Raw genomic sequence first — 15191 nt, forward strand, 5'->3', positions numbered from 1 at the left:
CTGTCTTTCGATAAATGCTCGCACATTGAACCATTACTATATGTTCTATGTACATGCAGTAAGCGATCTCAAAGAGTTTACGATAGGCTCTTAAGCGGCCGCTCGTCGCGCTTGAGATTTGTCGAAGCAGCATGTTCCGCGTGAGCTTGGTGTTGCTTCGATCCCCTCGTAAATGCCACTTCAAGATAAAAATTTTATATAAACAACGCCTCATAACGTAACGTTTGTGAAACAGAAAAAGAAATGAAGGTAATATTGTAATGCCCCCAGAAACTTTCGAATTAACATTGTGTTTTGGTATCGGTAAATCGAAACTTACTATTTTCTGATTCTAGACCCGAATTACTGTAACTCACACAAAGCAACACATTCCTTCATTTTCTTTCTTGGAATGTAATACTGAGTGCCTTGCAATCATGCCATGCGAATTTGACGCATTTGCAGACAGTGCACTATAATTCGCGCCTGAAGGGGATATAGTTCTTTGGGCGCGTACACCCTGATATTTTATCCTGTTTCTTATGAAGGACTTTCTACACCTACGTTATTACAATAGGGCCAATACATGCGCTTGACTTGTTTTATTTGTCGCGATCTGATTTACTAATACTAATAGGCCATGGGCTCGGGAAAAAAAAAGCTATGTTTTTTTGTAACATGATCCCACAGTATTCAATATAGAAGTACCAGTATAATAAAGAGCTGAGATATGGCGTCGACAACAGGAACTGTAAGACCAGAGTGTACAGGAGCATAGGCCTAGCAAGCGCGAACAGCAACGTCCTGCACGAGTCTCTGCTGCGTAGCGCTGACGATCAACTCTGCAGGTGCATTTTTTCGTTACACTAGCTGCGGTGGCGCGGTTTTCGGTGACATACTGATTGAACAATAAATATTTTTCTTACTGAGATGACGTCGACCATAAATGTTTTGAAATTGCGAACTTAAAACACACATGCTGACAAGCATAAGGCGTTTCATTGCATTTGTACGGGAGGGATGGTTCTTTTTAAATGACCATCTTGTTGGTTTGTTTTTGTTTTTGCGAACTGCAGCACCACCGGAACCACCCGTGATACGAGACGGTGAAGGCAATGAACTTCGAGGAACGATTGGTCCCTTCAATGAAGGCAGCACGCTAGCATTAGTGTGCGTCGTTTATGGAGGTAAGTTCGATACTCTTTATTACGATTTTCTCTTAGGAAAATGGCCGTTCTTTAACGGAACTAGGCAAGCGACGCTTGATCCATGGCCAGCGCTTTCGATGGAATAAAATCAGAAACATGAAACAGGACAGGAATGAGGCTGATATTCTACTGAGTTTTATATGGATGTAGAAAGAATTAAAATGTCAGAAAGTTCTTGCGTCCACAGCACAAAAATTCTCGTAAAAACACTTCCTCTATCCTACTGACAGTGAAAGAGTACGAGCATCGCCATGACCAATTGTAGCGACAAACATATCTGACAGACACATACATGTTATGCCGGTGCCAGCATATTGCAAAACAAGTTGATGCTATTGTTGTCTTGATAGCAGCTGTCGACTTCATAAGTGAAATCACTTTTTTTTGTTGTCGAAAAGAAGGCAGTGGATTTCAATAAGCTGTCGGGGCAATATATTTCAGTTTCCTGCGTACTCGTGTTCAGAACACCCTATCGGTGAGGGTATTTATTTTTTCTTGAACTAGAAGCAAAATACTCTCTTTAACGTATAGGGATCATTTGTATTTCGTATTTTGACGTTTATCATTCATGTTTCCCGTAGAGGGCGGCCAGTGCTCCCGTATAATATGGCATGCATATATCCAGATATAACGATCAGCACTGCGTAAGGTCTAGGTTGAAGCTTCACAGAACTGGTATGTTTCTTGGGCAAAGTGTACAGAAGTGATGCAATGCCAGTACTTTCGAATATTTCGCTGGAATAACTGCTGAGTACCTGCGGCAGTACCGAATAAATAAATTTCGGGTGTTCACTGAATATGCATCCGCCCTAGACGGACAGGCAGTAAACAACCGACAAATGTATCGCTGCAGGCAAGCCCAAGCCAACGCTTGTGTGGAGCGGCATGCCGGACGGAATGATGGCCGAGGTGCGCCCTTCTTCGGAAGCGCAGCTCACCACTTCCACTCTGCTCATCCACTCTCTGAGGAGAGAGGACCTGCGTTCGACACTCTACTGTACAGCGTCTAACAACATATCCTCGCCGGCTGACACCTCCGTCACGCTGGACCTCAACCGTGAGTCACTTCGGTTCATCACTTCCAAAGTAAGGTCGATATAAGAGTTCTAAGAGCAGAAATCAAGCGCATTTCTCTACGTGTGTGCGCATAAGCTGATACTTACTCGTAACTGTTTATTTTGCAGGCAACGACAGCAGATATAATATTCTCTTGGCCGCTGTCTAAATTGGACATGATAATCTAGAACTGAATAAGAACAAACACAGATATCAAAACTTCACGTGACATTTAGGAAATCGGACTTGTTAACATTCATTGTGGCTTTGTCCTTTGTGCTGGCCGCAATTTCAACGTGAATAGCCTGAAGCCTGTACAATTGCTTTATCTGTAAAGTATACAAGTGCTTACCTGAATCTAACACCACTGTGGCAAGTTCTGACGGTGCGCTCGTCAGCGCGGAGGCAAAACTCGTAACTATGTTGACGACATTGTCATCCTCAGCCTTTTTCGATCCCCATTGCTGGGCACGTTAATTTCATAGCGAGTTCTAGTTATCTCGAGTGGAGGGCCTTCTCAACTGGGGCAACCTTTCTGCATCTGGAATCGCTCAGCGCACCCGACCGCCACCGTGACGTAAGCTTCTACTCCCGCAATAGAGAATGTGCATCACTGTTCCTCCACGCAACTAGGTCGGCGTTGCGCGCCCTCCAGTACGGAGGTTCACTATTTGGCCGGCATCAGTATTCAACGCACAACTCCGCTCCGCCACGCTGGGCGTGCGAACTACTTTGACTGCGAGAAAGGCTGTGTCGTTTTGTATAGGCGACGGGAAGCGACTGGCACGAAATCTCCGAGTGTAGGTCATAATGATAGCCACGTGGATGGACCGGCTTTCGCTTAAAAAAAAAGACCTCGTTAGCTAGGCTGCCACGAGAATTGAAGTACACCGAAAGTGGAAAGCGAAAGTAATGAAAGGAGTCGGAAACGATGGTATCGTATGGGAGAGAGCAAGGTGTGACGCGCAAGTAGCGTTCTGTTCATTCGATGTCGATCGTATGTCGTATTTGATAGTCCTCTATGAATGGTTTCAGAATTCAGCCATTAGAATATGTTCCCATTAATTTTAGAGGACCCACCTTGAATATTATCAAGTAAGAAAGGTAAAATATATAATTAGGAATAAGCGTTTACTGCAGGTGTGTGAAATAGCTTGTCCACTTTGGAGCGTACAGCAGAAACGAGGACGGTAGTTGGAGAACCCATGCTTTGCTCTTTTCTTTCTATAAGAACATTTTCGCAGTTAGTTTTCCTTTGCCACGACATTGTGACAATACTTGTATTTCAGAAGAAAGTTCTCGTGCTAGTTCCCAAGCGTGTCGCCGGAACTGCGTTCAGTGGTCCGTCTACGGCAGACTTCGCGTTTTTTTAATACTTTTATCATTAAACCTTCCGCGATGCAATCTATTAGTGGTTGCTATCACTCCGTAACCGAGGTGCCAGAAGGAGACAGTGGTGGTATGTCTAGCGGCAGCACGTGCAATAAAGGTGGTTGCGCTCTATTAGTGTGTGTAGAAAAATAACTATGTTGGTAAATCCTATGTACCTTTGCTGACCATGTGTGAACATGCAACATACATGATGCACACTGCGCAAGATGACAATGTAGTATTATGCCACTTTCGCAACTGCCGCATAAGCCCTGTGCGGCGAGCGGCCACCGCTAAGCAACCGTTTGCGTAGTAAGGACAGGGCGAGTCTGCACTCCTGCATGCACTATCAAGATCACGTATGTTACATCTACATTCTGCACTGTATGAGATGATGTGGGCCATGTATAGAGCACTTAAGTCTCGTTCACACCTGCAACTAGCACCGGAGCACCGGTCGCGCGACGATTTCCAACTGGTTACCAAAAAACAACTCAAGGCGACTGATGTTCACACCTGCGTGGGACTTATGCCCAATAGCAATAATTCTTGGGGTTTTACGTCCCAAAACCACGACATGATTATGAGGGACGCCGTAGTCGAGTGCTTCCTAAATTTCGACTACCGGCGTTTCTCTAATGTCACCTAAATCTACGCACATACGCCTCTAGCATTTTCTCGTCCCCGGAAATTGCTAGAGGAACAGCCGTTCTGGGAAGAGCAGCTCTGGGCTAACCGGGGAGCCCGAGAAACAACCTCCCAGCTCCATCGTGGGTGCGGCTAGAGTCGCTGGAAACATTTCAGAGTCTCGCATCTGTTTTCCGCGCGCCGCCACCGACGCGATTGGCTTACTCGCATCACGTGACCTCTGGCTACCACTATCCGTTCGAAGTGTCTTGTGTGCAGGCGCGTTGAACGCAGCGCGTGGCCGGACATTTAGCAGTACCAGGGTCCCTAGAAGTACTTGGTCGCTTTTTTAAACGCGCCATGCAGATGCCAGAGAGTAGCTCAGCCAGCAACAGAACGTTGCTGGTGAGCTACTTTGCGAATCTCGTTTATTTTTGAGCGTCGTTGTAAGTGGACTGCATAGTTGGCCGGAATGAATTAGCCCCCCTCGAAGAACACTCATTTCTGCAGTGAACTAACAAACTTTGCTGGAAAAGCTCTCATGCGACAGAATACTTCACCTTTTCGGCTCGCTATGTTCAGCGATATTGAAAACTACGTAGCTACATACCTTTCTATTTGCTGGGCTGTTTATATCTCGAACTGTTGAACAGATTGTGCATGTATTTCGAGTTATGAGCGTGTCACGCACGAGAGCGAAATCGAAGATTTATTAAAATAATAACTGTTTACTGGTATACCTTGAAGGGAATTGTGGCATGATCATTTCTCATTGCGCAAAACAGAAGCGTGGAACTCTGTCGATAAACTTGGTATAAGACAATGTTATTAAGCGTATTTTCCTATTTTTTGCACAAAAAAGAATGTTGCTGCATTGCGCCGAGCGTACCGTTACAATACTGTTTAGCGGGTTAGAAATTGTCACAGCAAAAAAAAAAAAAAAGGGGGGGGGGGGAACCCGGCAGATCTCACGCATTGAGGGAATCGATTTCATGCGAGCCCTAGGTCCATATACATACTGTGTTGCAGTAGCATGCGCATTAAAAATTTTCGGGATGTGCTATTTCTGATCAAATGAACATAAAACACTGTGCCGATGTAGTTTTAAAAAGAGTGCATTATGAAAAAAAAAGGTTGAAATAAAAGCAGTGCAGCAACCGAACCCCAGCTGTTTACGCACTGACAACGTCAACAACAACAAAAACAACAAAAAAAAGAAACAGTTTGCTGGAACACAGCAAAATATTTGCAAATGCACTGCAACGTTGGGAATATTAAGGAGACAAAAGATAGGAAATGAAACAATTAAGTAGTGATGTCAATTATTTTTGATGGCCTATTTTCTATGTATCTGTTAGGAAATGACAACGTATTCGTAAAATAAGAAGCACCTTACCTACTGCACGCGAATTCGCCCATGTGTTCGGGTGCTGGCGTTTCGGACCGAGACATAAATACGTGACGCACAACTTCCAATTACCGTACACACACCACTTCTATTACACATAACACCCAGTTGAACATCAAGCATGTGCGCAAGCAAGGTATGCGTCAGCGGTCAGTCGAAGGACGCAATGTTGAATGTTCTCGGATGTTGTTCCATATTGTCCTCGAGTGCGCTATGAAGTGAACCTGAACACCGACTTCAAAGCTAGCGCGAGCAGTCAATATTCACCAAGTGTCGAAGTAATGGCATCTCGCACGAAGTCACTACGCTAATGCAACTATGTTTACAGCTCGAGACCTAGCGAACACACTCGGCCGTGACACGAAAAGAGACCGATGAAGCCAGGAAGAGAGTTCGCAAGCACATGGCAACATTCGCCGCAAGTTTCATTAGTTACACCGCTTACCGCGCAGTCTATTCATAACTGTCGATGACTCGAAATCACTTCTGATATCCTCTTGAAGAAACACACACACATACTGCAGTTACGCCAAGCGTAACACGGCATCGAGGCGAAAAGATGGGTCACTTCTCAACACACGCTAGCAACGCGCCGGACGGTCTGGAAGGGAAATGGCCGCCGCCGTCCAATGTTGCCCGCGTTCAGCCTACCTTTGCGGTGCTCTGAAATTTTCCAGTGACTCTAGGTGCGGCCCGCAGATGACGCCGCCTAACGGGAGCACTCATCGTCTTCTCAGGACCAATTAACTCAACGTGCTTTATGTGTCTCTCTGTCTCCACTGAAATGCGGCCGCCGCGGCCGTGATTCGATCTCTTGACCTTCGGATCAGCAGTAGAGCACCATATCTACTTGACCACTATGACGGGTGCTACTTGTACCGGTCACCACGCAGAATTCCCACCTGGTCGCATTGCGATTGCCCTGTAAAATAAGCTGACACCTTGTTCCTGTGCATCTCATGGGTCCAGGTGTTTGCGACTGCAGTCGCGCGAACGAGAAATTAAGCAGCGAGCGACTGAGCCTATGTAGGCGTTTTGACACCAAAGCGGCCGTTTCCTACCATTGGCGAACAGTCGCTTTGTGACTAACTTGGTTGGGCGGACGGTGCTAGCAGCAGGTGCGACCGCGCCTTTAGTCTTTTCCTGCTGGCGTTTTCTTCCTTAAAGTAGGAAGATTAGAGGACAGCATGAGGTAAAGATGTCTTGCCCACTTGTGCGTCGAACAGAAAGTCTTGCCAGAAGTATTTGGATTCTGCGCCAAAGAATGTCACGCATTCTTATGACTTATCTTCGAGAGACCGGATTAAAGGACCCCTGAACTGCCTAAACCATTCTACAAGAGGACGTTTTTTTCTCGCTTTCGAGACCCTTCCTACAAGCGCTGACTCCTCCTGGCCACTTGTTTTTTTTTTGTTTTTTTAGAAAGCACCTGGAGAATATCAGCATTAGGCGCTGAGCCTATATGAATTTTTCGATTTTCGGTTAAACGCTTTTGTCTCTGCTTGCGCAGTCGAAAGAGCACTTAAAGAAATGAAATCAGTTCATCGCGCACGATAGTCAAGCTAGACAACGCAGAAAGGGTGCGCGACTACGTGACAAAGTGTTGTAGGAAAAAATGTGCAACTCATTTTTTTCGTATATGGAACAATCGAGAGCTTGTATGCTCCTGACATCACGTAAATTACCCTGCTGACGTCAAGGAGTGCACCGGAAAGACGGGAAACACACGAAGTGAATGACGCATTCGTTCTCTATATATTCAAAGGTTGTTTAGGGGCACTTTAGGCGCTAGATGGTGACCCAGGCAGGCCCGAAATTTTGATGAAGTATGTGTTTTTACAATAAATAAATAATGAAGATAGGTGTTTTTCTCAAATAGTCAAGGTTTTCAGCAAGCGCACCCTCCCCCCCCCCCCCCCCCCCCTCCGAAAAAAATTCCTGGCTGCAGGCCTGGACCTAGGCCACACACAAAAGGAGATGATTGGGTGGGGAAATTCTCGGACAAGTCTGCCAGGCAGCATCATCCCGCCTGTAGCAACTTCGTCATCATCCTCAGAGTCTTCGTTTGTCGCTTAACAAAAACTCCGTTTCATATAAATTCGTGCATAGGTATTTGATCAGTTACATTTTGCACCGTTCTTCGCGCACATTTCTAAAGCTTCGTATTTTTAAGCTCCGTTTTCCAGTTCACTATTACTTGAAGGCTAATTTCCCATATGCGGATGCTCGGATTTTCTAGCCACCTCGCTTAGTTCTTTGCTCGGAAATGCACGGCTATTGCACGCAACCTCGTACAGCGTAATTAAAGTTTCGGGTACGCAAGGGGCGAGAATAAACCGGGGCTTGTCGTTGTCACGTTCCGCCTTGAAACAGGCTGGTTTGTATTTTTCACAGTTCGTGAATAAAATATTTTATTCGCGTTTTACTGCCTGTACCGGAATATGTAAGGAAACATTTCTTTGAAGTGGCAATAAAGGTTCACATAGAAATATGAATAAATATTAATTCCGCTTAGCCTTATTTTATGCGAAAGATGCATTGGTCACTTCTCTCCCAGTATTCGTTTTAAGATAATAATGAATGAGGAAGTAGTTAGTTGGCGAATCTCGGACATTTGTTCCTCTACCGGATTGCTTAAAAATAGCACCCTCGTCGATTCAGCGTAATGCTAGCAATCATTCTTAACCAGTTAGCTAACGCTCGCGCTTAATAATGAATACACGTGTCCCATCTGCGTGAAGTGTGGCATCGCTTCCGTTTTGATGGAAAAGTAGTATTATTGTTTCGTTTTCCTCTAAGAATTTTTGTTGCAGTGCATCATACGCACATTTGTTCAACTGCAATCGTGTAATTATGAGAATGGCTGCGGCATTAAAACAGGCACTCACTCACGCCATGTTTCGAAAATACTACGCACGCCACAGTGCGTTAAATGTGCACTAAGATTCAAATACTACCAACAAATTGTTGGCGAAAATGTACCTCTCGAACAAGATTGCCCTTTCCTCTTGAATAAATGCAGTTGTAGAAGCAATCGGAAACGCTCATTGTAGCGGCCGAGCCTTTTCGTAGATTGCGTGTTGTATGCAGCAGAAACAATCGGGTTTGTTCTTTATATATAACGAGGGGGTGAAAAGCTTGGGAAATCAGCAAAGTAATTTGTCTGTGCACACTTGAGGCGACAGGAAACGTTCTCACGTTGCGTGCTATTCTCGAAACGAGATCATGTTTGCCGGATAGAGATTGCGAGAAAGCGTTCTTTCGAGCTGAGCGAATCGGCACGTGTCAGGCCATTTGTAATTTTCCTGTCTAAATTAGCAAGGTCAAAGCAGTCGTTTCCTTCCGTCAATAGCGTCGCTGCACGATTTACAGACTGCCGAGATATGTCGTTGTTTTTCCAAATGTATTTTGGACAGGGCTGATTTCCGGCCTTGCTCGTGCGGCATGCATGTATCCCGTCCTCACGAGTCCGCGCTGGACCCTTAGAACGGGCTTCTTGGCAATCGCGTTTTATAGCTACGATTTATAGGCTGCGCAACTACTTGGCTGCATTCGTTTTCAGCGCGCATGCGCTCGTGGATGGAATAATGAAAAAAAAAACTGTTCCGCTCTATATTTATTCCTCAACCACCAAATTTTCTCTTTTATACTCACAGCGTTTGTATATCGCGCGATGTAATCGAAGCCGTGAAAACATTTTATTGCGCAATGCTTATGCACGAGGTCAAGCATACAAAATTAGTTGTTTACGGTACTTCAATTTTGTGCTCAATATTATCTCGTTATTGAGAATAAATTTGCAGTTCTCGCAAAAATAGCCTGGCTGCCCCGCGACGCCACAGAACTGCAGAAACTGGCGACGACAATTTGATCAATATGACTAACAAGATCTCGTCTTTTTAGGAAAAGCCGCGCAGCGCCCGTTACAAAATCAATTGAAGAGGACTGCCCGCCGACGATGCTGACGACGTCCTATTCGTAGCGGCTGACGTGAATGCGTTTATTCACATAGGACCTATAATAAATATTTTGAGTGCCAATTGAACATTGTTGAGCTAGTTGTGAGCTTATACTATAGCTCCCTGCACACTGTTCTTTGCAGATGTGGCGGTATATTACAAGATAACTAAGAGAAAGCGGACCAGTCAGAGACGTAAAGTCGAAATTCTCATTCACTGGTGTTGCGCGTTTGATTTCGGGGCTCGGTGAGGCTAAAACCATCCCTTCATCATCGCGACCATCGCGTCACATCAGCTGGGAAGATAAGAAAATTATATCCCAGAAGCATACCTATACGCCTAGTGCGCGCCGACGGATGCGCCATAGGCGGCGAACTCAGTCATTGCTCTCGGGAAAGCAAGCAGACGGCCGCCGTCGTTTCCTACGTCGTTATACGTGTGTTTCCGCGTTGTTCACGTTTCCGTAGTGAAATAAGCAACGTTCGTCGTATGTGTGGTGGCCGAAACTTCAAGGGATGTCGAATAACAATTGCTGTGGAGTGGAGTGCTCAAACACCTACAAAAACGCGCCCGGAACACGGTTTTACTCATTTACCGCAAGGCCTCCTGAGCAAGAGCGACGGAAGCAATGGATCGCCGCTGTTCATTGGCAAAGACGAGCCGCTTCGTCATTGTGCGGGTTAAAACGTCGCTTCTTGTTCTAATGCTTTCGTTCTGTCATATCGGTGCTCGCTGGATGCACTCGATCATGTTGACACTGGTAGACGACCAAAGTTATCAGCCTGAGCATGCGTTGGTTCGGTTCGACCGCCGTGCAGGGCACTTCGCTCAAACGTTCTATATTTCAGAAGTGTTGTAGTTAGGGCGAGTTGGACATCCATGAAGTAGCTTGTACTAGCGCGGTACATGTACCGCGCTATTACAAGCTAAGTTCTATATTTATTATTTACAGAAACAGAAATGTAGCAATGGTTGACTTCAGAAAGAACAAGAAGTGATTGAGACATCACCTTCGTAAACAAAACAAAGCGGATGTTCACCACGAGCTGCACCTCATAGCTGGATCTTGTTACGCTGGTCTGCGCGACGCACCTTTGATATTCACCGGCTTGACGACTCACTCCACGCGGACGTTTGTTCTTCTCCGCAGTCGGTCATCACATGTCTTCTCGGCGACCCTCTTGATACTTAATTCACAGCGCTAGATCATCAAACAACACGTCTTCTGCGGTCGAGCGAAGCATGCTATCACAGAACGACATAACTTCTTCGCCGACTAACTCCTCACTGACTGACTCTGCCCCCGCGCGCTTGCTGCGCTTGCATTGCCTGTATCGGCTCGCGCCTGGGTTCGGGAAGGTGCGTATGATTCGTCTGTGTGTAGCACAGCGAATGCTAGTGAAAGGGCGAGATCCTCTCACCGATTCGTCTGCAGAATCAGACGGCGCCGCTAGCTCGGCTTTCCTTTCTCGAATATCCCGATCTTTCGCGTTCGTTGGCTGTGTCGGTGGCGTCTTCTGCGGAGAGGGTAAGAGGCGCGCGGGCGCGCTCCCGGCGCCTTTTTATACTTGTTTTTTCGATGCGCGCTCTCTGTCGCGCACGAACCGTCGGTGCCAGGCTTTCATGCCGTCGTTCGAAATCGGCGACGTGCGCTTAGTTAAGCGCTCGTTCGTGACAAACATGGTGCACAAGTCCACTTCGTGGAGGCCTGCGCCTTTCCTGCAGCTGCCAGTGCAGAATTAGTTGTCTGGCACCCGCACGAAGGAGAAATAGCAGCCGCGAACTTCATTCATCTCCTCACAGCAAAGCTGTGCAAAGCGCTGTCGTCTGCTCGGCTTCCCGCAAATACTGTCGGCGGCACCCGCTAGGTGGCTATCAGAGGCGCCTCTATAGGCGGTGCACAAGGCGTATTCACTTTCGACGAAAGAAAAAAAAGGTACTTCTTGTAAACAGCTGAAAAAGCTTTTAAACGGCCTTTCAAAAAACAGTACTGCTAGCCCCCTCTGAATGCGCCAGAGATCACGTTAATGTGACGCATTTACGTTAATTTAGAGCAATCTGACGTTAATTTGACCAATAGATCGTAGTTCCTACCAATATCCTTCGTAAGCACGCGTCAGCAAAGGTACAACAAGCCGTGCTGCAATTGTGCGCAAGCTGTCATAATAATATTTCGCCTCAAGTATCCTGATAAATGAGCAATGACTCCTGGGATTACTGGATCACAGCAAACAATGGATACATAGAGAACTCGTAAGATCATTGTGTGTTTTGTTTCTGAGAAGCAGTGCGTCGATACCTCCTTAAGCTGTTCAAGCTTTTAATTTCGTACTCCTTATTTTGAAATAAACGATGTGATTATTTTATTCAATCACTGATCGATTCGTCGATATATATGTGTACTTCTCAGTTTACAAAAGGTACACTTGATCTGACAAGGCAATTCTCACGCTCAGCATGTGCACCAGCAAAACCTCATCTTCTTTTTCTTTTTTTTTCAACTTTCTCGCTGTGCAGTGCGTCCCACATCAGTGAAGATAAGGCGCACCGAGATCCCGATCTCGGCTGGCGTTCCTGCAGAGATCGGCTGCGAAGTATGGGGCTCCAGGCCATCACCCGTGGTTACGTGGTGGAAGGGACTACGGGAACTCAATCACACATTCGTATACTTGTCCACGGACGGCAATATGACCACGAGTGTGGTGTCGTTTACGCCCTCGAGAGACGACCACGGTTCAAGCCTCGCTTGCCGCGCCAAGAACCCGGCAATGACCGAGAGCGTGGAGGAGGACACGTGGACCATGAATATCCAGTGTGAGTAAAAAGCTCGCCAATTACTCGAGATCTAACTTTGTGTTAAAGGAATGGGAAACGCGCTATACGTTAGACACCCGTAGACAATAGTGTTATACCCGTCAAGGGACAAGAGCACGTTGATTGACCCAGTTGACGATATCGTATGCTCACACAGCTTCTATTATATAGCATACAATCGACGGTGCTGAGTCGATACTTACGCGGTAACGTGGTGTCATAGATTATGCAGACGTAGCTGATATAACGAGTTAGCTGAATGTCTGCCATGTCCTGCAATGCGCAATGTTTTTTATAGTATTAGTATTATTCATTATATTAGAGTAACGGACAAACTGCAACCGTGACAATCGCGCTGAGTTAACAGGTCTTAGGAGAAGTTTCAAATTCAGATATTGAAAAGTTGGATAAGGAGTCAACGTTAGGACCGAAGGGTGTACCCCGCTCGGTACACTGTAATGAGAAGAGAAAATGAGAAGGAGTAACGACTAGGCACGGTGGCAGTGGTAGCGTAAATTGGGGTTATCGTTTAAGAAACACGACCACAGTGTTGTTCGTTTACGAATACGAACAAAAAAAAACGGTATTTTTCTTGTACTACAAATGACAACGAGCCGCTGCCCTCGTTTGAAAGTGTCCTGATGATCTTAACTTAAACGACGATATTCACTTTCTCTAATGTTCACTATGACTTCCTAGTGCTAGACACAGATTGTGCGAAAATGCAACTGAGGGATTTAAGGAAGTGTTAGAAGTGTTTAAGAAGTGTGTCGACGTACTCTGGCTGAATATTATCATGCTATAATGCGGATAGTTATAGATTCTATTTGAGACTTTCATAGACAAACGCTGTTTTGCAAAAATGACACCAAGCTGTTTCTTTATTGAGCACTGTGACGTTGAGTGGGGGTTATTTCATGATTTAGTTTGCAGACGGTTGTTCTTTGTCCCACCTGTTATTTCCTATGTTTATGACTACAGTGTTACGTAGCATGACTAAGGCAATTTCGATCAGTGTGCTGGTGATGATGTGCCATGTTTGTTCTCAACGACTGTTGCAGACAAACCGAAGATATCACTGCAGCTGGGCACCAAGCTGAGCCTTGAGAACATCCAGGAAAACAACGACGTGTACCTCGAATGCCGCGCGGACGCCAACCCTCCGGTGGACGAAGTTGCCTGGCAGTTCAACGGCGACGAATTGCAGGCCTCTGAGAATGTGCTGGTCTCCAAGAACTTCCTCGTCATTCAGCGAGTGCAGACGCACCACTCGGGCCTGTACTCTTGCAGCGCCGAGAACTCAGAAGGAAGGACGCAGGGAGAGACGCTTCAGCTGCGCGTCCAGCGTGAGTGCCTGACCTGTGCAGTTTGTGCTGTCGTGGAGTTTCCAGTAGCCGGTAGCCATAACGATGATGAATTTGTTTATTTACAAGAAAGAGGACAAAATGTCACTGTTATGCACCTCAATGGTACAGTGGTCACGGCGCTCGGCTGCTGACCCGAAATTCGCGGGTTCCACACCGGCCGCGGAGGCCGCCTTTCGATGGAGGCGAAATGGTAGAGCCGCGAGTACTGTGCGATGTCAGTGCACGTTAAAGAACAACGGATGGTCGAATTTACCAGAGCCCTTCCCTACAGCACGCTTCATATTCGTAACCTGGTTTTGGCACGTAAAATCCCACATTTTGCTATTATTATTGTCGCTGATTAGAGAGGAATGTACAGGGAAGGGAAGTAGACACACAGACTGAATCATGCGTGTCAAGGCGCCGCAATTCGACAGTGGGTTCATGTGACAAGCCGTAGGGATTTAAGCATGTTAAACGCACTGCTTCCATGTTACTATATTGCCACGTACGTTTCTTATCACTTTTGCTGCATTCGCCGTCGGCAACGCTCAGCGCAAACCGCGCCTCAGTCTTCGAGAAGCTTCACGATTGTTGTAGATGATTTTGTTAAGATTGCGCGCAAGACGCGAACGCTCGAGCTCATTCTAGAGATTGCGCAACCACCAGCGATATCGCTGGAAAGTTCGATAGCGCCGGTATAAAAGCCGACGCGCTTGACCGCTTGTCTGTTGATCGACGGACGACGCCCTGTTCGCCGCTATCATTGTACAGCGTGTATTGCTGTAGTTCTAGTTCTCATTTTCCCGGCCACAAGTTCGGCCAAATAAACAGTTTCATTCTGCAAACGCCGACTGCTGTCTTCGTCGACGTCACGACCACGTGACATCTGGTGGAGGTGCTGCTTCATGATCCGGACGCCACCGCGGAGCGCTGACCCAAGCTCAAGCCGCGAAGAAGACGACTCTAAGGACAACCCGGATCCTCGAACCAGCCGCCGGCAGAAAGGACTACCCCCCGAATACGAACCCCTACCGGACAACACCAGGATCACAGCGAAGAAGACAACAGCCACAATGACAACCGCTGGGGCGCCTACAACGGTCGTCATGCACCAACCGAGGGAGCCGCCGACATTCCGCGGATCACCATGCGAGGATCCAGAAAGCTGGCTGGAGGCATACGACCGGGTTTCCACGTTCAACAACTGGGGCTGCAACGAGAAGCTACGCCATGTCTACTTCGCCCTTGAAGATGGCGCAAGGACCTGGTTCGAGAATCGAGAGTCCACGCTAACATCATGGGACCTCTTTCGCACCGCATTTCTCGACACCTTCACGAGCGTCATCCGGAAAGAAAGGGCTGAGACCCTTCTCGAGACCCGTGTACAGCTCCCCAATGAGAACATCGGACTGTACACCGA

The 15191-nt window shown here is 46.7% G+C and overlaps 1 protein-coding gene across 2 annotated transcripts in view; it reads left to right on the forward strand.

Annotated features, from left to right (window-relative positions):
- LOC119386846 (hemicentin-2) overlaps positions 1–15191 on the forward strand; it is a 283270-nt gene that overhangs the window by 222931 nt on the left and 45148 nt on the right. For both annotated transcript variants that reach the window (XM_049413266.1, XM_037654114.2), the window contains exons 4-7: positions 1056–1166; positions 2041–2244; positions 12126–12422; positions 13484–13768. In XM_049413266.1, coding sequence (XP_049269223.1) covers positions 1056–1166; positions 2041–2244; positions 12126–12422; positions 13484–13768 — 897 coding nt within the window. The remainder of the gene's footprint in view (positions 1–1055; positions 1167–2040; positions 2245–12125; positions 12423–13483; positions 13769–15191) is intronic.

Source organism: Rhipicephalus sanguineus, chromosome 3 (genome assembly GCF_013339695.2).
Source record: "Rhipicephalus sanguineus isolate Rsan-2018 chromosome 3, BIME_Rsan_1.4, whole genome shotgun sequence".
In the NCBI taxonomy this organism is placed as follows: domain Eukaryota; kingdom Metazoa; phylum Arthropoda; class Arachnida; order Ixodida; family Ixodidae; genus Rhipicephalus; species Rhipicephalus sanguineus.